Here is a 22,519-nt window from a genome sequence, read left to right as displayed (position 1 = left end):
GGAATCATCAGATCAGATCAGATCAGTCGCTCAGTCGTGTCCGACTCTGGGTTTGAATCCTTGTTTTCCCCTGACCATTTTTTTTTTCTATCTAAAGTCTTGCCAAGTGCTTAATTTTTTAAAATTCATTTTTTTAGTTGGAGTATAGTTGATTTACAATTGTGTTAGCTACACAGCAAAGTGAGTCAAGTATATATATACATATATCCACTCTTTCAGATTCTATTCCCATATAGGTCATTACAGAGTACTGAATAAAGTTCCCGGTGCTCTACAGTAGGTTCTTATTAGTTTACACTATTTTATGTATAGTAGTGTGTCTGTGTCAATCCCACTCTCCCAATTTACTCCTCCTGCCCTTCCCTGACTGTTCTTTGGTGCGTCTCCTCATTTGTAACGTGAGAACAGTGCGTAACTGAAATTCTGTTCCAGTTCCTATCCGTGCCATTTTCTTAGTCTCTCGGATTCCGTGGGTCAGGACTTTGGACAGGGCCTGACGGGAGTGGCTTGCCTCTGCTCCCCGCTTGTGGGACTCTAGTCATCTACCTTGCTCACTCCCAAGTCTGCGGCCTGGCCTGCAGGCAGGGCTTAGCTGGAGCTGTGGCCCGGAGCACCCACAAGGAGCTTCTCACAAGGTGGTGACTAGACCCAGGGCTGTTGGCTACCAGAGGTCCCAGAGACCAAGGCAGAAGCTGCTAGGCTTCTGACCAGCGGCAGGTGACCTGGGACTGCGTGTTAGCATTGAATGTGAAAATGCTTGTGAAGCACTCTGCACTGTCTTCAGAACATTCCTTGCACCCAATCACTGGCCTTTGTTATTTATTAATGAATCCTGGGAGGAGGCTGTAACCTTGAACCTGCTCTTCTGCCGTGTTGCTTTGCCTCTGAATGGGACCACACAGGTTTTCCATCTGACCAGCCTATTCTGGGAAGCAGGCTGAGGAGGGCACGCAGGTGGCTGACGTGGCTCTGAAAGCCCTCCTGGACCATGGGAAAGCCAGGCCGGTGGGGGGTTGTGGTGTCAGAGGGCCCTGGGAGGGGTGGGGTAGGGGTGGGGAGGTAGACCTGACACCCCCTGCAGTGACTGGTTTGCATGAAACCCGAAGCTCTTTAGAAAGCCACGTTCTGATAAAAACTCCAGCTTTTGAAGTTTGGCTCTTTCCCTCGCAGGGCTCAACAGATGTGTTTGCTCCGTGGGTATAAACTTGAGACATCAGGAAGCTGCAGATGCAGAACTGGAGGGTAGTGACGTGTTGCTTTCAGAATACAAAACGAAACTCTATTTTGAGTCTGAATTTGAAACACACGTATGTGTATTCTTACTTTCAAGCTTGGGGATAGACTGTTTATAACTAGCATTGAACACAGAGATTCCTTGGACACTTTTTGGAACATTCCTTGTAGCAGTGGAAACCATTTCGCTGTAGCTCTCCCCTCTTCATGACATGTCTCAAATAATTCAGACGGCAGAAACGTTGAGATGGCGAGAGCCTGCCTCCGAGGCTGCATTTCCTCCCAGTGGCTGAAGTAGCTCACTCAGGTCTTTCAAGGAACTCTCAGTGAACACATGACCTCAGGTCTTAGGAGGAGGGACCCTCGGAAAGCTCTGAATCCTCCCCAGTTGTTAGAGACATGACTTACTTTAAATAGCAGATGTTTCTGGAAAGTTGGCAAATACAGTTTTTGTGATTGACGTAATACCTCAAATTATGCCAGGGAGGTTTTCTATTTAAAGAAAACCTATTGTGACTCCTCTTGTGAATATTAACTCCCTCATCTCTTTGGATTAAAATTAAATTTTTGTAAAGGGAGGAGGGGCAGGGATGCATTTAAACAACCAACAAGTTTGTTGGATGGAAATGCCTGCATTCGTGTGTACATGTTTATGATGAAACTGATGACCCCCTGGTCACCTTTTCTTTTTTTAATAATATCTTAATTATTTTTTTATGTGGGCCATCTTTTAAAAGTTTTTATTGAATTTATTACAACATTGCTTCTGTTTTATGTTTTGATTTGTTTGGCCTCAAGGCTTGTGGGATCTTACCCTCCTGACCAGGGGTCAAACCCACACCCCTGCATTGTAAGGCGAAGTCTTAACCACTGGATTGGCAGGGAAGTCCCTCATCACCTCTTCTTAAAAAGAAACCCAAACTCACCACACACACCCGCTTACCTGCTTGCAGAGCCATATCAGGCCCGGGTGCAGACTTGCCCTTAGGTGAACTTTGTGATGCCTCATCTCATGACATCCTTGTGACACCAATTTGAAGTGTCTGGAGGCCCCATTGTACAGATGTGGATGTAAGGGCTCTAGCTCGTGTTTGGTGGGGATCATGCATAAAATGCCCCAGTGCCTTGGAGCCTGCATTCTGATGAGGAGAAGGACCACAGATCAGTAAAGGAGCAGGTTCACACTGGTGATAGTGCTCAAGGTTTTACAGCTGCTAAGGGGAGAATTAGGAAGTTTGTCCCTTCATCCCCTGCCCCCTGCCGAGGTGAAGGAATCTTAGGGAAGTGGTCCCTGCACATAGGGACCTTGTGACCCAGATGGAGGTGGATTTAGCAGAGCTGATGTTGTGTCAGAATGGGGGCTGCTGGGAAGATGAGTCAGTGACGAATGGGGTTGTGGGAGGAGAGATCACTGTGTGCTGGGAAGTTTGGAAAAGGATCGAAATAAGAGGTCGGGTTTGAGCCAAACCTTAAGTTGCTCTATCTCCTTGCCCAACTTTTCTTGGAAATACTTGGAAATGAAATTCCGTTGTCTTGCTGCCCAGTTCTTTGGTGGAGGCTGTTTTTAAAAAATGAGAGATGTAAGGGTTTCCTTCTCTTCCTCCTTTTTTTTTTCTCCCCTTTGCACTTGAGGCAACAGCAGGAGCAATGCAGATGTGTTAAAAGTCAACACACACATGGCATCATACAGCCACGCCACCTCAGACTGGCCCTGTGCTTTCTCTGGACACTGTCATCTGAGGGTTGTCCGTGGCAGCTGTGAACTCAGTTTCCTTTGGGGACACAGTCGCACCCCATGGCAGGAAAACTCCAGTGGCATCTAATTACTACCATGCCTCCTAGAGTCCGGAACCATTACCACCACCAGTTAGAGAGTAAGATTTAGAGGTGGTGTTTAGAGATAAATAGACGAGTCTATGGTTAGTGAGTGGTTGGACAGTGGCCTGACTCTACGGTGTGATTTTAACCGTGACCCCAGGCTGCCATCCAGTGAGGGCATGGCCGGATGTCTTGCAGAGATGGCAAGGGTCTTTAATTACTCCTATCCAGGAGTCAGACACAACTTAGTGACTAAACTGCCACCACCACCACTGGAAAAAGAAAGCTGCCCGGGACTCTGGACTGTACATACCAGGAGACTACATCCGCCTGTGTGAAAGAGGTCCTGGACCTGCAGTCACAGCATCAAGTTGGATCCTGGTAGAAGTGAAATCCTCAAGTCCACCCAGACCTGTTCAGTCAGAGACTCAGGGTGGGGCCTCAAAACTTAACATGCTCACAAGTCATCTGGGATCCTGGGGAAGTCAGAAGCCTTGATGTAGGCCCCAAAAGGAAACTTCTTGAGGGACAAAGCCAGGAAGATGAGAAGAGGTCTGTTCCCTCTCCCAGGCACGCACCCAGCCTGGTGTCAGCTGGACCCCACATCATCCTCTAACTTGAGGACTTGGCAGGTCCATCCATCATGCAGAACTTAGGGCTTCCTGTGCTCGGAGCCCTGGGTCAGGCTGCAGGTGTCCAAAGAGGAACCGGGCATGTGACCCCTGCCCACAAAGGGGCAGCAGGCTGGAAACACCACAGTGGGTGTTAGAGTCTGGGAGGCATAAGGTCCCGGGGAAGAGTGGTGCTCCATAGCGGAGTGAGGACGTGTTGGCTGAGACCTGGGGGAGGCTGGGTACCAGATGGTGTGCAGCAGTGGGGAGAGGGGGACGATGTCCCCCAGGCAGGGAGAAACTGTGCAAAGGCCCCGAGGCAGGACCTGAGCAGACTGGGCGTGGCTAGCAAGGGGGGTGACAGGCCCACCCCTGCTGAGAGTGGCCACCACTCAGCTGCCAGGTGTGGTATGGCCTCAGCTGCTGACTGTTCAAGAGGAGTCAGAAACCTGTGGTCTTAGTGTGAAAACTCTTCTGAAGTTTGGACCAGGGCTTCCCTGGTGCTCCAGTGGTTAGGAGTCTGCCTGCCAGTGCAGGGGACTCAGATTCGATCCCTGGTCCAGGAACTAGGGTCCCACGTGCCATGGGACAACTGGGCCTGTGTGTCACAATTACTGAGCCCACGAGCCCCAACCACTGAAGCCTATGTCCCTAGAGCCTGTGCTTCTCAACAAGAGAAGCCAGCATGATGGAAGGCCCACACACCACAACTAGAGAGTAGCCCCTGGCTTTCTGCAACTAGAGAAAGCCTGTGCATGGCAATGAAGACCCAGAACAGCCAAACATAAATAAATATTTAAAAAATGAACTTTGGACCAGACCGACATACACATGACTGATGTCAGGTTTATTGTATAAATCCAAGTTTTGCCACCAAGCCCCTTCTCAGTTTGTCTTTCTGCTTTTGTCTCTTATTTTGTTTTTGGGGGGGGGTGGGGGAGGGGGGAGGATTTGTTCTCTTCTGTTTTTCTAGTAATTCAAAGAACTTTCCTGTGACAGTAAGTAGGAATTTTCCCCATGACATCCACCCTTCATTTATCAAGTTTGTGAGGTATAGCTTATATACCTGTTAGAAACTTGAAATTTTTAAAAAAATTTATTTTTAATTGAAGGATAATTGCTTTATAATATTGCGTTGGTCTCTGTCATACATTAACAGGAATCAGCCATAGGTTTACGTATGTCCCTCCCTCTTGAACTTCCCTCCCACCTCCCAGAGTAAGTGATAGATAAAATATCCTGCTGCTGCTGCTGCTGCTAAGTCGCTTCAGTCGTGTCCGACTCTGTGTGACCCCATAGATGGCAGCCCACCAAGCTCCCCTGTCCCTGGGATTCTCCAGGCAAGAACACTGGAGTGGGTTGCAATTTCCTTCTCCAATGCATGAAAGTGAAAAGTGAAAGAAGTCGCTCAGTCGTGTCCGACTCCCAGCGACCCTATGGACTATAGCCCACCAGGCTCCTCCATCCATGGGATTTTCCAGGCAAGAGTACTGGAGTGGGGTGCCATTGCCTTCTCTGAAAATATCCTGAGAGGGAAAAAATGGGATTCATATGCACACAGGCACACACAGATGCAAGCTAAAGTTTGTAAATGTTTCCATGGGAGTTCACCCTCTCGAGGATTATGGGTTTGTTATGGGGAGAGTCTCCCATAACTTCTGTCAGAATGGTTTTCCATCAGGAAATATTTGTAGGAACTCCCAGCAGGGTGATTATCGGGTGGTGACTGACCTCGTATTCTTGTAACCTCTCAGGATTGCTTTCCATCTGATTCTGACCCAGCCCTGTGAGTTAGACTTGGCAAAGGGTACATCTCCCATTTCTGTAGAAGAAGATTAGTTAGGGAGAAGATAAATAACTGCCCCAAAAGACAGGAAAGGAAAAAATTATATACCTCGACATGAGGGTGACCCTGAAGACCAGGTGGGCAGTGGCTGCTGATCCCAAAGCTGTTTTTAGGTATTTATTTCCCTGCTGATGGGGAGGTGAGGAATGAAGACAGGCCACGAGGGCTGGCTGGAAGGGGCTCTGGCAAAAACCGGCCAGAGCCAAGCTCACCTTGAAGTCCAGTCAGTGGTGGTGAACAGGAAGTTAGCAATGAACATGATCCTAATGATCTTCAGGTTGACAGTAAACCACCACAACCGACCTGTTTTTGTGGGCAGTCATATGACCTGAGCTTCGGTAACAGAGGGGGAGGGGAGCGAGCCTCCTGGAAAACTAGCGAGAGATTTCCCTCGTCAGTGCATCGCTTCTGGGAGCTGGGTGCTGGCTGGATACCTGAGAAGGGATGTGGGGCCTTGTCCGGGATTGCACCCCTACCCCACAAGCACCCTCCACATGCACTGCATGGAATCAGGCCATCCTGTTTGCATCGAGTCTTCTTTCCTGCAGCCCGGGGCTGCAGTGCTCAGCCCTGGCCGTGTCAGAATCGCCAGGGAGCCTTGAAAACCACAGGGCCAGTTGGGTCAGGTCACTGGTGGGGGGTGGGGGGGGGTGGGGGCGGGGAATGAGGCTGGGGATTGGGACTTGGGGAGTGCTCCACACATGAAGCACTTCTTTAGAATTCCCAGTGGTCACCTGCACCTGAGAGGTCTCTCAACCTAGGGAGAATGGCGCAAACCAGGCCAACTGGACCCTCCCCATTCTGACTCCAGTGGCACCAAGTGTAACGTCCGTGCTCCTGTTTTTGTGCAGTCAACTGCTTGGATCAGCACGTTCAGAAGTCCCCAGAGAGCATCGCTTTGATCTGGGAGCGAGATGAGCCTGGAACTGAAGTGAAGATCACCTACAGGTATGGTGCGTCCCCTGATGGTAGGTGCCTCTGCATGTGCATGTGGGCACTGGTGCCAAACACTGCTGCCAAGCTGTGGATGGGAGGAGGCCTGGCATGCTCATCCACCTGGGCAGTACTTGGTGTCTTTAGATTCTGCTGGAGAGAACAGGGTCCTCAGAAACAAGTATGATGAATGTTCGAGGCACAGGGTCACTCTTGGTCAAGCAGTTCCATGTGCCTGTGACCAGTTCTGGGCACGGCATTATATCAGGGGGCATTTCCACTTTGGAAATGTTCTCTGGTCTCAGGAAAAGTGGATATGAACATGAGCTGAATCACATACACGCTGGGGTAACTAAAATCAGCCCCTCTTAGTGCGTCATGATAGTGGCACAACAGTAAACCCAAGATTTTGAAATGGGGCTAAAATAAAACAAGGGCCATGATATTTAAGGGATCAGAGGGTATCTGTGATCACGTATTCTGTACACCAAGTGTGTGCACTGGGGGGTTTGAGCAGACCTGGCATCGGGAGCAGGTACTTGTCTTCCTGAAGCCCTGCTCCTTCCCGGGACTGTCTTGCTCAGAGGTGTCTGGTCTGTGGCCACATCCTCGTGGGAAAACCCCTTGGCTCAAGCTTCAGTTCACCTTTACAGGGCTATTGCAGGCCTACTGGGAGCCTAGGTTGTGGTCCCTTAGTACCCCAGGTAGTTGTGGGCATGATTACCCTCCTGGTGGGTGGCTCAGGGCTTCTTGGCCAACCATTCAACAGGTGTCACTGAGTGCCACTGTAGCAGTCACGGCAGGCTGGGGTGCATTACGGTAATGAACATCCCCAAGCCCATGGCCCCAGTGTGGGCCAGTGACCCAGTGAAGGTCGCTTTACATGACCTTCAAGCTGAGGTGCTGCTGACAAGGAGCAGCCTCAGGAAGATGGTGCAGCCTGAGGAAGATGGAGAGAGAACGTCCAGTCCTAGCCCAGGGATCCCAGGAACAGAGAGAAGGTGCAGGTGTGCTTGGCTGATGGGGAGGGGAGGAAAGGGACACAGCAGGAGGAGAGTTCAGAGTTCCAGGCCCCAGGGACCCCTGGTTTCCTGCTTGTTTCTCAGACTCAGGTTTTATCACAGATCAAGTGCACCAGGCCTGGTAAAGCTGTGTTCAGGTGGACTCCTGCAGAAGCAGCAAAGTGACGTTTGTTAATCTGCCGTGGCTCCTAGCGGGCCCTGCCCTGCTTATCCCTCCCCCTGCACCCAATACCCTCAGCTGTCACAGTCCCTTTCAGCCTTTACTGCCCATCACTGCACTGAGCTGGGTCCCCTGGACAGATACCCTCCGAACCCCATGTGGCTTGGGAGCCCCGGGCTCTGCGCACTGGAGTCAGGGGCGCTGCTCTAACAGGTGAGCCGCTCCAGAGTTCTTCACCCTTACTGGCCCAACTTGATCTATGTGTGATTGTTCGGTAGAAGATGTAGGCTCTGTGATGGGGGTGGAGGAGGTGAAGGGGGTCCAGCTATGGACTAATTTCCTCCTGTCCTCCTGTGGACCCGGACCATGAGCTGGTGTTGGGCCATGTCGGGCCTCTGAGGGCCTCTGGGCGAGCCTCTGAGTGTGTGGTTGTCACTGTGGGAGAGTCTCAGGAAGATTGCCAGCTCGTTAAACAAAGAACAACTTCATTTCCATTGCAAAGCTGCCCTGAGCAGGTATAAACCTATAAGTGCAGGCAAAGAATTTATTATTCTCTCTAAAAATAAACAGACTCAGCCTAACAAAATGGTTTTACAAACTTCAGCTAGTCTTAATGCCCCGTGACTGTTGCTATTTACTGTTTGAGGGAAAAGAGAAGCGTGTGACTGGGTTGTCTGTAATGGCAGCTAGTTTTTGAGGGACCTGGATTAATCATTTTCCTGGTCATGTTAGGTTTTCAATGTGAGGTTTTCTCCCTCCTGTCTCAGAAGAGAGCTGCCTACACTTGGTGCTGGTTGTCCTGCCAGCATATAAACTGCCACTAAACTGAAGTGCACTCCTGCCAAGTGTCTCACGTGGTGGCACCCAAGGTGCCCCAGGACGGTCACAGGCCTTGGTGGCCTGAAGACAAAAGTTCCAGACCCGTGACCTGAGAGCCCTTGAAGGAGGCTGTGTGGGGCTGAGGTTCTCAGGGACCAGGGTGCCGAGGGCAATGTGCTTTCCTGGGACCCCACCTGCCTCGTCTGTCTGAAGCTTGGGGTACCCGTCTTGTTGCTCAGGGGCATAGGCCTGTCCTTTCTGAGTCTGCCAAGTTCTTCTGAGGAAGTGCATCTGAAGAATCAGCAGAGAGCTTGTAACATGAACCCCCTTCTGCCCCAAATACTAGTGACACATGGGTCCACATGTGCGCACACACCCTTGCACACATACCCGAAACGTGCACGTATCTACAGCCTGCTCTCCATGTCCAAGGATCCTCCTTGGACTGCTCTCCTGGGTTGCAGAGACACCGCCCTGCTCCTACTCTGGGAGTTGGGCCATTGCCTGGGGGTGGGGTCTACGCTGCCTTCAAGTTCTCAGTGCTGTTGGCATGTATTTCCAACTGTGCCTCCCTAGGGTGCGGGAGGTCTGGTAGGACCTGCTTTGGGAACCCTGGGGCAGCCCAGTGTCCCCATCCTGTCCTACGGCTGTCTGCAGCGCTGGCTGTGCCAGTTCCCGGGCGCCTCCTGCCTGCTGGGCCGAGGCACGGAGGCCACTAGGCAGCGCGGTGGGCCTTGTGTGGTGCTGGCCGCGTGGCTCTGGGAGAAGGACAGCCTCTTTGGCTGGGGTTCTGTCCTCCAGACACGCTTCCTTCTTCAGGCGTGGTACTCACTTCCTGATGGGAAGTAAAGGGGCAGGGATCAGCCTGGGATGGCCGGCAAGCATCTCCCGGGGAGGAGGGGCAGCCTGTGACCTGAGGCCGGAGCCCGGGCCACAGGGCCGCCCAGCTGATTTCCAGCCTGCCTCTGCACAGAGGTGTGTCTGAACCCGTCTGAGGGAGCCAGCAGGCCGGCAATCCTGGGCCCTCTGGCACTGCCTGAGGTCTGTAACGCCAGGCAGGCACAGATAACTTGGGTGTCTCCCTGAGGGGGTTCAGCCAGATAGCACTGGCTGCTGCTCCTCCCAGCCGTCCACGTACCTATTTCACAAGCTGGTCCTTCATGGTCTGTTCAAGCAGACAGATTCTAGAGATGCTTGGGGGTGGGGATGTGCACAAACACAAATCCCTTTCCCCTAGACAGGTGGGGGACAGTTCAAGACCACTGCCTGCCTGGAGCCTGGAGTCTGGGCCAAGGATTTCCAAGTGGGGAATGGACAGAGGGCGGGGAGCAGAGTGGACAGCTGTGGCTGGCCCCTGTGTACTGCACTCGAGGCCTCTCAGCAGGGGGTGCCTCTGAGCCTGGTGCCCAGTCAGAGCAGAGAGTGGGCTGAGAGTCTTCACCAGGCCCTGACCCAGGATCTCCCATCTGAGGCTCTCTGAGGAGGGGTCCAGACATGAGCCCTTTACAGTTTTTTTAAAACTTTATTTTATTGAAGTATAGTTGATTTACAATGTTGTGTTACTTTCTGCTGTACAGTAAAGTGATTCGGTTATGCATATATGTATATAAATATTCTTTTTCACATCGCTTTCCATTATGGTTTATCACAGGATATTGAATATAGTTCCCTGTGCTCTACAGTAGAACCTTGTCACTTATCCAAGACATGACCTTTTAAAAAAGCTGGAGCAGATTTTAGCCCTGGCTTGGCCTTCCGCTGTGAATGTGGGTTACTGTGAGGGCAGTGCGGCTGCGGTCGCGGGCAGGCTGTGCAGCTGAGCTGGGTGGCTGGGCTGCAGTGAGGAGAGCAGGCCTTGTCCCCCCCGCCCCCCATGTGCCCACACGTGAGCTGAGTGGAGTTTCCATTGTGGCTTCAGCCCTGGAGGGGGTGATTTCTGTGGTGGTTCCGGCTGGGCTTTCTTATATAGAGGGTGCACAGTGAGGAGCCCCTGTGGAGGCGCAAAGCAGACACATGCCCGCCCCCCCGCCCCGGCCCCATGGAGGGCACCTCCTCCCTGGGGCAGCCGGCATTGAGCATTACTGGCCCCAGTGCAGAGGGGCCACTGGGAACACAGGATGGTCCCCAGGCTCTGAGGCGCCCCTCTGTCTGCGGCAGCCAGACAGCAGCCCTGGGCAGAGGGGGCGGCGAGGTCTGAAGCCTGGAGGTACCTCCTCAGAGGCTGGCTTGTGTCCCAGTTGTGGCCACTTGTACTGTCACAGAAGGGCCACCTGGGCTCTGGCAGGAGGAAGCAGGAAGTCTCGCTGGGACGTGGCTGGAGACGACGTTGAGGAAGTCCTGGGAGTGAGTTTTGAGAGGCCAGGAGGGTTTCACAGGCCAGTGCGCTGAGGGGCGGGGCAGCCGGGTAGGTGCCCTGTGTTCCCACCCACTTTATCCCCGACTGTGGGCGACCTAGAGAACATTTCTGGCTCACGGAGCCTGTTTTCTCCTCCCCTGGGTGCTGGGTGCTGAGCAGCCCAGGGAAATGAAAGCCCAGGCCAGGATCTGGGAGGATACAAGCCTCATTTAGCTGTAGGTCCGGGCCAGGCGAAGGGATGCCAGGAAAGGATTTCAGATTTGATGAGGGGAAGGGCTGGTGGCCCTGCTGCTGCTGGTGCTGGGAGGGGTGGGTGGGTTTTCCAGGAAGAGGACCTCACCTTGGGAGAATAATTTAGGGTCTGCTAAAAGGCAGCACTTTTGCTCCTCCCAGCCCCCAACCTTGCACCTGGCGCTTCTCACCCGCAGATGAATTACAGTTTGCAGCGAGCAAACTCCTGTATTAACAAATTAGGGCAACTGAAGGGGAGGATTATTAACTGGTATAGGGTGGTGGAGAGGTGGGGTGCTTTGGGATGAACCAGCGCCATTTACCGTGAGGCACCAGAACAGGGGCACCTGTCAGGCAGGGGAAGTGGGTTTGTGAGGGTGGGCTCCTCTGGGCTGGGGCACAAGAGGCCAAGGGCCGCCAGGCTTGTGTGCGGTGTCCCCTGCCTGCCTCTGAGTAACTCTGACTGCAGAACTCGGTCAGGAATCCCCATGCAGTCTCCCAGAATCCGGCAGGACTCCTGAGTTACTTGGATCAAGCTGGTTTTAAACCAATATTTAAGTTTCCTTGAGACTTTAGTTTGAAGCTGGCAAATGCTTTGAATTCTTCTCTACAAGATACTGTTTTTCCCTCTTCTTTTGAGCAAGCTCTTGGAATCTCACATTTTAGAATGGCCCTATTTTGGCACCGTAGTGGGAATGTCCTCCACGAGAGTCGACCTTCTTGACGGGGCCTTTCTGGGAAGCCCCTGGCTGACGTTCAGTGTGAATAACAATCGCCTGCCTTGGCACTGGCCCCCTGTTTCTGTGAGCCCCCTTCGGCTGTGCGAAATGTGGGAGGGCCTCGCCTTGTGGGAGGACGAGCAGCCTGCCGAGGGGAGGGGCGGAGCGCAGGCACCCGGGGGTGGGTAAAGGGAGGGGCGAAGGCCTCCGCCTGGCCCCTTGGGACCAGCCTTCCGGGAGGGGAGGGGCTTCTATTCCAGCTGTGTGGTTGGGCTTCTGGCGGCTGCAGACCCGGTGTGCTGGGGGTGTGGGGGCCAGAGCTGTGCCTGGGCGGTGTGGAGGCCGAACCGGCCACGCTCCTCCGCCACCCTCCCCGCCCCCTCCTTGGCCACTTCGAGACTCCAGGAGGTAGAAAATCAAGGCCCCCTGGAGGGAACGGCCCAGGGGGCTGGCAGCCCTGAGATCCCACAGGGCCACCTCGAGGCTCAGCAGACATGCAGCCCCCAGTGTCCATGGTGCCAGACCCTTCCATCTGCTGCCCGAGACCTGCTGCCTGGAGGGTTCCCTATAACCAGCCAGGGGCCTGCTGTCCTGGCCTTGACCCTAGGCCTGGGCAGCCTCTGCTGTGTGGGTGGCTGACGCCTACAGTCTTCACTGGGATTCGCAGTCGTCCTCAGTTGTAAAGCATGAGACCTGACGCCCAGCTGGCCTCGAGGACTCTCAGGCTCCCCGAGCTGGAAAGGCCAGAAAGGGGGTCAGACAATGCAATGTCTGCTCTGTGGGTTGTGCTCTGGAGTTTTGGAAGTGGTAAAGGTGTGAACAGTGGGGCTGCCGGGTGGCCAAACCTGGTGACAGGCCTGCACGCCTGTGTGCAGACAACACATCCCTTCACCAACAAGGGCCGTGTGTTCCTGGCCCCCCGCGCCCACCCCAGGACAAAGTTAACCATGAATACTGACTGGAGAGGTCAGCGCCAGAGAGCTCCAGGTGGCCTTCAGGAGGGACAAGGGATGGCTACAGAGCAGGTGGGCCTGAGGGCGGTGGAGTCCTGGTGTGGCTGTGGGCTGAGGTACAGAAAATGCAGGTGCTGGAGTGGCTGGGGGGCCGGGCTTGGGGCTCTCAGGCTTTTAGAGGCAGGAGGGGTCACTGTAGGTACCAGGGGAGGGGTGATGGCCTGGGGAGGGAGGAGGGGCTGCCTGGCCCTTCATTTTCTCTGCTGGCCGCCTGTGACTGTTTTGGACCTCATCCGAACCTGGGAAGGCGGGGCGGTCCAGATCCGGGGAGGCTTGACAATTTCCCATCAGCAAATACAGTCAGTGTCCTCTGGGAAGCTGGCGCAAGGTTTCTGGGCCATAGGGAGGGTGAATTCCTTTGCTCGGTCTGGGCTGACAGCCCCATCCTCCCTGCTGGTTATGGTTGGACTGGGGCCGCAGACTTCTCTCGCCTGGGGCTGGCAGGAACCTCAGGGGTTCTTAGTGGGTTGGTGCTGGCTCCCTCTTTGTGAGTGAGGCTCTGAGTCTGGAAAGGAAAGAACTCCTTTTCCAGAGACAAAACTTGGGCTGAAGGCCTGTGCTGAGGTCCAAGGGAAATCAGGCGTGAATTAGGGAAGAAGTCTGACCTGTCACTTCTGTGCCACAGGGTGGTGTCTGGGTGGGAAAGACTTAGATTGAGCGGGAGACAGACCCTGGGGCAGGTGGTTCTGAATGTGGGGCCAAACACTGAATCATGAAGTAAATCCACCCCCCACCCCATTCTCCTCCATCCTGCTGCTGCTGCTGCTCCTGTTGCTAAGTCGCTTCAGTCGTGTCCGACTCTGTGCGACCCCATAGACGGCAGCCAATCGATTAGGCTCAATTCAACTACTGTGAGTGGCCTGGAACACTTCTCTTGCTAATTTGAACCAACCCAAGTAGAAATGTTGGTCTTCCCTGGTGGCTCAGTGGTAAAGAATCCACCTGCAGTGCAGGATACCCAGGTTTGATCCCTGGGTCAGGAAGATCCTCTGCAAAAGGAAATGGCAACCCACTCCAGTACTCTTGCCTGAAGAGTCCCATGGATGCAGGAGCCTGGCAGGCTACTGTCCATGGGGTGGCAAAGAGTCGGACATGACTTAATAACTAAACAACAACAACAAAGAAAAACTGTTACACTGGACTTGGCCAATGGCAAAATTGTCAAGTCTGGGAGCCTTTATAATAGGATTCAAGTTGTTCTGAAGCTGTGGGTTTTGAGAGCAGCCCTTGGGGCCAGACTGGGTTTTAATCTTGACCTGATTCTTGACCCTTTCAGCTGAATAGCCTTGAGAAGTCACTTAAGTCCTCTGTGCCTCAGTTTCCTCATCTGGAAAATGGAATGGGTGATGGTAACTTCCAACCCTTGGGCTGTTGTGAGGCTCCATGGATGTGCCTAGGATTCAGAGCAGTGCTGGGCACAGGACATCTGCTCAGTAGCTGTTGTCACTGAAGGAACTGTGAATGGGAGTGGGGTGGGGAGGGTAGGAGGAGAGTGCTCTGGGCAGTGAACCCTCAGGGGCCTGGGGGTGGCTGAGGCTGCCTGGATGGCAGGGTCCTTGTGCTCACAGTGGGTGGTGAGCATGGCTGGAGAAGATGGGGCAGCTGGTGGAGGTGGGGGGGAGACACGACAGGTGGTAGAGGGGCAGGGGGCACCTGCCTTCCCCCAGCCTCTCAGAACCCCAGGCTGTGGCTGAGTACCTAGAACCTGCTGCTGACAGCGGCCTCGATTGTGGGTGATGTATCCTTCTCAGACGCCTCCCACCTCAAGCAAGGGCTTCCCATCAGTACCCACTGCAGGGCACGGGGCTGCAGGGGAGGGCTTCTGTAACTGTATTCAGATACAGCGGTGACCCTTATTCACCCTGAGCCAATGACGCAGCTGCCTGCAATTCACACAAAAGTAAACTGACATCCTCACTCTCCTTCCTGCTGTTAAGGAACCACCCATTGTCACCCATTTTCTTTTTCTGCCTTTTTTTGCAGTAATTATAGCTACTGTTTATAGGATGCTCTTATATGTGCCTAGAACTTCAGATTTGGTCCTGTCCTTTATTTTTATTGGAGTATAGTTGCTTTACAACATTGTGTTTTTTGGCTGTACAGACCCTGTAGGTCTGTTTGGACTGCTGTAACAAAATGCCACTGACAGAGGGGGCTGAGAAATAATGGAGACTTATTTCCCACAGTTGTGGAGGCTGGAAGCCCAAGATCAAGGTGCCAGCATGGTCGTCTGCTGGTTGGGTTCTCCTGGTCATAGCCAGTGCCTTCCCTCTGTGTCCTTACCTAGTGGAAGGAAAAAGGGAGCTCCATGGGGTCTCCCTTGCTGCTGCTGCTAAGTTGCTTCAGTCGTGTCCAACTCTGTGCGACCCCAGAGACGGCAGCCCACCAGGCTCCCCCATCCCTGGGATTCTCCCTTATAAGGGCGCTAATCCCATCATGGCGCTCCACCCTCATGACCTAATTTCCCCCTCGTGCTACCCTCTTTGGGGGTAAGGACTGTGCAAACATTCAGAGCACAGGAGTCCTGGAGACCGCCTTAGAAGTACTCCTATTATTGGACCATACTATGGTTGGGTCAGTCAGGACCCAGGTGTATGGGGAGTTGAGGGTAGGGGGGAGCCCCACCTCTAATCAGATGTCCTTCACTGAGACACTCTCCTGAGAGGGAAATTCTCTGAGTTCATAACTTTCCACAGAGTATAGCAAAGCCTCAAGAAAAATACATTTACTTTTTGTAAGGAATTTAGAAAACATGCAGCTTCAGTGAGCCTCAGTTCACTGGCTGGCCTAGGGTCAGCAGTGGTGTTTCATCTCTTGTTTGCTTCGAACCCTGAGCGTGTCTGGGGCTTCGTTGGCAAGGGCAGCTTGGGCGTATTCGTGTTGACATGTGGCAGTGGCTTTACAGTTCCCTGCAGCTTACCTTTGCTCAAGGTCATGGTCACGAGATCGAATCATGACGTGAGAGGAATTTCATACTTGGGTTATGAGCCCGCTCAGCTGAATTTCCTGGGCTTCTGTTCTCTGGTGGCAGTAAGTAGCAGAGTAAGCACATGGCCTCACATTAGATCAGATTTAGTGGCTACAGTAATGTCTGGGCCAGAGGAGTTTTGCCAGAGGGAAGGGGATGGTCCCGAGGCCTGGCAAGCCTCTTCCTGTGGGAAGGGGTCCCTTCTGCTGTGCCCCACTTCTCTTGCCAACCTTCGCTTTTCTTACTATCTTCACCTTCCAGAAATGGCTTACTGAAGAGAATAGCAAAGTCTAGAGAAGTAGGTGCTTCCCAGGTCATCCAGTGGTTAAGAATCCGCCTTGTAATGCAGGGAAGGTGGGTCTTACCCCTGGTTGGGGAACTCTGGTCCCACATGTTGCAGAGCAGCTAAGCCTGTGTGCCACACCAAGATCCCGCACGCTGCAACTGAGACCTGGGGCAGCCAAAGAAGTCAAGTCTAGAGAAGCAGACTGAAGGAAGACCTGTCCTGTCCAGTCCTTCATCTGGACCCTGGGCTTGACCCCTCCCGTCAGCACCAGGCTAGGGGAGAGAAGACACTGTCGCAGGCCTCCACACACCCAGTGACACCATTCCCTGGGCTCCTTCCCTTTTCCGCAGAAGGAAGCGTAGACAGAGGAGTAGCCATGGGCTGGCCTAACAGTGGGGTTGTCCTGCCCATTGCACTCTCTGAGGGGCAGGATGTTTTCTCCAATGTGACCCTCTCTCAGTGCAGGAGGCTGGGAGGCATCTGCAGGTGGACCAGCGCTCACGGTTAGACCCCAGGCTCCAGTCACCCTGTGCCTGCCTGGGCTCTTTCAGGCTTACCTGCTGGTCTCTTCCATTCCACAGACATCTGTCACACACCTTATTCTGCACTAGGTCCGGTTCTGGATACTGGGAGGAAGGCAGTGAACAAATCCCTGCTGAAGGGAAGCTGATACTCAGTGGGGCAAGTGGACAATGAAGGAGGTAGCCTCTTAGCTAGTGAACACAAGAGCCACAGTAATTGTAGCAAGTAAGCAAGTTGTGTGTTCCACATTAGTTTCTTAGATACAGCAGCAGTGCGTGTGCGCGCACACACACGTGCACGTGCACACACACACACACACACACACACACACACCCCGCTTATCTTAATTCCCCTGGTCTGTCCAGCTGTGTCCTGTTTTTATTGAGCTGGACCAGAGATGGCTTTCTTCTCTCTGTGTTCAGGCAGGTATTGTGTTGATTTCACATACTTGTGGTTGGATTAGCGTTGGATGGACGTTCCTCCCAGCTGAAGCTTAGAGTTGGCTGTGAAAGGTCTCCTTTCTTCCCCAAGGCCAGGCAGCCTTTTGCTGTTCAGCACCCTGAAGGCGAGGCAATTCTGTGTATTTGTGCCTGTCATTTTTGTGCCTCCACATGGAAGGCGTGGCCCTGAGGCGTCTCCTGGCAGACAAACGTAGATAGCTTGTTCAGAACCTGATTGACGAATAATGTATTGCTCCTCGCACTGGAAAATAGAACTCAAACTTATTTTGTTAGGTGATTTCTCAGAAAGCTGCATGTCACTGTCCCTTGGAAAAACCCCACAGGCAAGGAGGAAGCAGTGTTTCCTGCAGGGACAGCCCAGAGCACTGGTCACTGAGTGACTGCACTATCTATTTGATATAGAAGCAGCATATCGGTTTGTGAAAGTCTGAGAAGTCATGAATATCCAAGGACAGCTTTTGGATGATTTTTGAGTACCCTGGAGTAAATTTTTAAGTACCTGGAGGATCACTTGCATAACATGTACATTTTCGTGATTTGAAGATCTAGGTTTGCTGACCTTATTCTCCAGTGGTGTAAGTCTGGAGGAAATTGTTAACAAAAATCCAAGTTTTAAAAAAATAATGGGTGCGCTGGAAAGATGAGTAGAAATTGAGGTGGAATTAAATAGGGACAAATAGATAGTCTGGAAAGTCCGATTTTGAGAATTAATTCCCTGATTGTGATAGGGCAAAGCCCTGGTTAGTCCTGTTCTGGGTGTGGTGATAGTTAGTGGGTTAGTGACCTCATGTTGAATTGGGGCCACCTGTGTTAAGCATTAAAAATAAATGTGTTCTTCATTTACATGGTTAAATATAAAATTGGGGTCAAGGGTCTGGGTTTCCTTATTCTGACCCGAGCAGACACCATGGGAGTGCTGGGGTCTGTTTTGTGACCTGGAAGTTTCTAGGGTGTGAGAGTCGGTTCCTGGAGGGCTGGGGGAGAGAAGCTGGGAGAGAAAGGCTTTGTGGGATGGTGGAGGGAGTGTTCCAGGAATCTTAAGGGCTGTTATTGCATGACAGAGTTATTCTGGACATCTTTAAAGGCCTGAACTGGACCAAGGGCTGGAAATGGAACAGCCACAAATCTTGGCCTGATTCTAGGAAGACTGTTTCTCTATTGAAGTAGCAAAGAAAGAGGGAGTGCTGTGTGAGGTGACTCCCAGCCCCTGTTTAAGCAGAGGCTGGACTGATGGGGCCAGGAACCCCAAGGAGGTTTTAAGGATTTCTTCGACCCTGAGTTTTATGGCCTTGGTGGAGAGGACAGGAAGGGCAGTGAACTCAAGAGCTTTACCCAGATCAGATTCTTTATCAGAAACTTCTCTGGAGGCAGCAGCAAGAGTGCGGGACCCAGGCTTCCCAGGTGGCTCAGTGGTAAAGAATCTGCCTGCCAATGCAGGAGACACGGGTTCCATCCCGGGTCCCGGAAGATCTCACATGCATGGAGCAACTAAGTCCGTGTGCCTAGAACCCGTGCTCCACAGCAAGAGAAGCTACCACAAAGAGAAGCCTGCACACTGCAACTAGAGAGGAGCCCCCACTTGCCACAATGAGAGAAAAACCTGCACAGCAACGAAAACCCAACACAACCAAAAATAAATAAATATAAAAAAAGAGTGCGGGACCTAGCGGACTCAGTGGCAGGGCCCGTGGGGAGGCCCCTTGATCCTCCAGGGAACACCTTGGCTACTGTCGCTTGGTCTCCGCACCTTCCCAGGGCCACACAGGTCGGTTGTCCAGCTCTGGTCGCCAGGCAGCTTCTGGCCGGAAGGAATCCTCTCCCTTCTGCTGCCTTCCTCCTCCTCCCCACCGCTGACCTTTCCCGAAAGTTCTCCCTGCTGCCCTCAGCAATCGTACCCTAAACTGAGGCGGTGAACGCCCTTCACCCTCTCATGTGCCTTCACTTCCCCATCAGAGCTGGGCTGCCAGAGGACACTCTCCTCTCATTTCCTTGGTCTGGTGCCCAGCTTGCCCTCATGGTACCGAGAACAGAATTTTTAACATCTTATGAATTCACCAAAGTGAATGAGTTGATTTTAGTACTTTTAAAAGTAATTTCAAACAAAGATGCCTGATGGTAGAGATAATCTCTACTGAATGTTTGGCAGGGTCCTGAGTGGGTGATGCTTCTCGGTCACACGTGTGACAGTCCAACAAGGTGGAGGGGTTGTTTCTCAGGTGCTGTTTCTCAGGTGATCTTGTGCCGGCTGTGAAAGCTGAGCTCCCATGCCTGTCCAGCTACTGTAGTGAGTAACCCAGGCCACTCTGTCTGGGCCATTCTGTTCCTTCTTTCACTTCAAAATGCTGCCTTCCATCCTTCTGTCTGTAGAAAAAGGACAGGATTTCATCACCACTGATCTCTGACACACTTGAGCCTCCATCTCCTCAGCACCAACTGCATAAATCTTCAGGGCTGTTAAAAACAGCATGTGGGCTGCGCTTAAGTCACCTTCTGGGTGACTGACCATGACTGCCTCTTCAGTGCTGTCACATACAGGAGGCATGTTTCTGGGCCCTGGTTCTGGGGCTTTTGCTGTTGGGGGCGCTCTGGGTGCTCTTTCTTTCATCACAAGCTCAGGTGCAGGGTGGATGGGGCGCCAGTGAGTGGTGCTTTTGTCCTACAGCCTTAAGAGAGGGGACGGGGCCTGTGCCAGTCTGGGCAGGAGTCAGGAGAGAGTGTAGGCCGCACTTGTGTTACCAAACCAGACTTGAGTCACTCCGCTCACCCGTGCACAGTAGAGCCAGCCTGCTGACAGCAGGTTGTGGTGAAGGAAAGTGCAGCGTTTATTGCAGGGTGCCAAGCAGGTGTCCAGGGTAGCTGGCGCTCAAAACACCTGGACTCCCCGATGGGTTTTGGAAAGCCTGTTAAAGTCCAGGTGAGGGAGGGGAGTCCCAGGGTATGTGAACAGCTTGTGCACAGTTCTCTGATTGGTTGATGGTGAGGTAACCGGGCTGTTAACATGATCAGTCCTCAGGCTCCAGTAGGTCCAGAGGCTGCAAGTAGTTCATTTCTTCCATTTGGTGGGGGTTTTAGCATCTGTAAGAGGACTCAGGAACGTGTATGAGATACGGTTATCTGAGTGTTTCAGAGAGGAGCTAAAGCGGAGTATATGGGGAGCGGTGTCCTACAAGGTCCTGCTTGGTTATGCTGGTGATCTGCTCTCATCTGGGCTCCCCCAAAGCCTATCACCACCCCCCCTTTGTTTCCTGGTGGCCCTTGCCAGGCTGCCCCTTTCTGGGTCTCTGAGCATGGGGCAACCACAAACACTCCTGGGTCCTGGCCACAAGGGTGGAGCCATGTGTGGGACGAACTTACTCTGCCCTTCCATGCCAGCTCTTTCTGTTAAATAACAAATACAATAAAACAAAAGCAGCAAAAATGGGGAACTTCCCTTCCTGTGGGAAGTGAGGTTCAGCAGGACCACTTGGGAAATAGAGTTGAACTCATTGTGCAGCTGCTTCTGCCCTCCTGTACTTCCCCCACCCCTGGTTCTGCTGCAGACCCCTGGTTTCTGGGGGAATGTCATCCTCCCAGGGTTGGGTTGGGTCATACACAAACCTCAGGCCAATCAATCAGCTTGTTCAGGGGGATGCTGCACTCTGATCGGCTAGCCGAGCCTAAGACTGGGAGTGGAGGCAGGGGCCTCGTGGGTGTGTGAGGTGAGGGCATGGTGTTCAGCATCCCCATCCCTCACCCCCGCAGTCCTGCCACAGGCCCATGGGCTTCCTTCCTCCCCAAAGTTCTGTGGCTTCACAGAATTGGGGGTGCCCTGCTCAGCAAGGCCTGTGTTGACCCAGAGAACTGGGGCCTCTCAGGGTGGATGTGTCAGGAGCCTCGGGGACCAGATATCCCAGGTCTGAGAAGCCCTGTTCTCTGTGGACGAGGGGCAGGTGATTTTCCTCAGCAGTGTGATCGTGAATCCATGTCAGTACCAGCCTACAAAGTTATAATGTTTTCTGAAAAGATTGTCCCATGTACCAGGTGTTCCAGCGGCTGCCCTCTTCAGGCTGGTTGGGGTTGCAGTGCCTGCAGTTTGCAGAACTGTTCCAGCCCTCCCCCTTCTCTGATGGCCCTCCCTCCCTTGTGCTGCAGGGAGCTACTGGAGACCACGTGCCGCCTGGCCAACACACTCAAGAGGTATGGAGTCCGCCGAGGGGACCGAGTGGCCATCTACATGCCTGTCTCCCCACTGGCTGTGGCTGCCATGCTGGCCTGTGCCAGGATCGGAGCCATCCACAATGTCATCTTTGCTGGCTTCAGTGTGGGGTCCTTGGCTGGGAGGATCAACGATGGTGAGCATGTGGGCAGTGGGATGGAGGGAGAAATCTGGGTCTCCCTTGGCCTTCAGGGACTCAGGGTGGTGGCAGACATCACTGAAAGTCACAGAGACAGATGACAGGCACTGCCAAGCACAGTGTGTGGCTGAATGAGCGTTTGCTCTATGAGCTGAGATCCAAGTGCACTGGATTGAACCACATGAAGAAGGAAGATTCCAGGTGGAGGGAACGGCATAGGTATCCGCTGGAGGAGGCTATGTGGCTGCAGTGGAGGCAGGAAGAAACGTAGGGTGAAAGGAGGCTGGGGAGGCATAGGGAAGGTTCCATCAGTCAACAGATGAAAGCCTTTGTGGTGAGGAATGATGGAGTCAGATATGGGCCTTGTGGTGTATCTTTGACTTTCTGTGTGCAGGTAGGTCAGAGGCTCCCAGACAGGTGTGTAGAGCAATATCGTCTCCTTTTTTTTTTCTGGTGTCAGAGGGCAGAGTGTCTGCATGGTGGCCCCTTGTTTGTACAGCCAGATCCCTGCTCCCTTGAGATCCTGGAGGGCTTGCTGAGCTGGCTCCCCCAGGAGGGTGCCAAGTTCTGGGGGCCGTTGGGAATTCTTTGTGTCTCACAGAAGACTTGCCTTTGGGTAGTGGACAGAGCTGAAGGGCAGAGTTCTCAGACCTCTGCTGACCACCCTCTTTAGGAAAGACTTGGGAGCCTTTCTGCTTCCTTCCAACATTTCCTGTTGCTTTCAGGGTTGGTGCTGCCATTCCCTTCTCTTTCTCTCAACTTTAGCACCTACTGTGTGCCAGGCTCTGTCTAAGCAATCTGTGAAGGTCATCTCCTATAATTTTAATTTAGTCTTCATAAATACCATATGAGATAAGACTTTTGCCATTTCCACCCTCTCCTTTTTCCTGATACCATTGCATCACTTTAAAGTGTACAATTCAGAGACATTAAGCACATTCACAGTGTCGTGCAACCATCATCACTATTCCAGAATTTTCCATCCCTCAAATGGACATCTCATATCCATAAAGCAGGCATTCACCATTTCCCCTCATCCAGCCCCTGGCAACCACCGATCTGCTTTCTCTTTCTGTGATTTGTCTGTTCTGGATGTTTTGTAAAAACGGACTCCTACAATGTGTGGCACTCTGTGTCCCACTTCTTTCACCAAGCATGGTGTTTTCAAGATGGGCCTGTGTTGTAGT

At 52.7% G+C, this 22,519-nt stretch overlaps 1 protein-coding gene across 3 annotated transcripts in view; it reads left to right on the top strand.

The window, feature by feature from the left end:
* Positions 1 to 22,519, top strand: part of ACSS1 (acyl-CoA synthetase short chain family member 1) — a 45,008-nt gene that overhangs the window by 2,790 nt on the left and 19,699 nt on the right. For all 3 annotated transcript variants that reach the window (XR_011570078.1, XM_070801078.1, XM_070801077.1), the window contains exons 2-3: positions 6,360 to 6,456; positions 21,130 to 21,329. Coding sequence is in view for 2 of the 3 variants with exons in the window: in XM_070801078.1 (XP_070657179.1) it covers positions 6,360 to 6,456; positions 21,130 to 21,329 (297 nt within the window). In the remaining variant the exon portion in view is untranslated. The remainder of the gene's footprint in view (positions 1 to 6,359; positions 6,457 to 21,129; positions 21,330 to 22,519) is intronic.

Source organism: Bos indicus, chromosome 13 (assembly GCF_029378745.1).
Source record: "Bos indicus isolate NIAB-ARS_2022 breed Sahiwal x Tharparkar chromosome 13, NIAB-ARS_B.indTharparkar_mat_pri_1.0, whole genome shotgun sequence".
In the NCBI taxonomy this organism is placed as follows: Eukaryota; Metazoa; Chordata; class Mammalia; order Artiodactyla; family Bovidae; genus Bos; species Bos indicus.
This window is presented reverse-complemented; position numbering and strand designations above follow the sequence as displayed.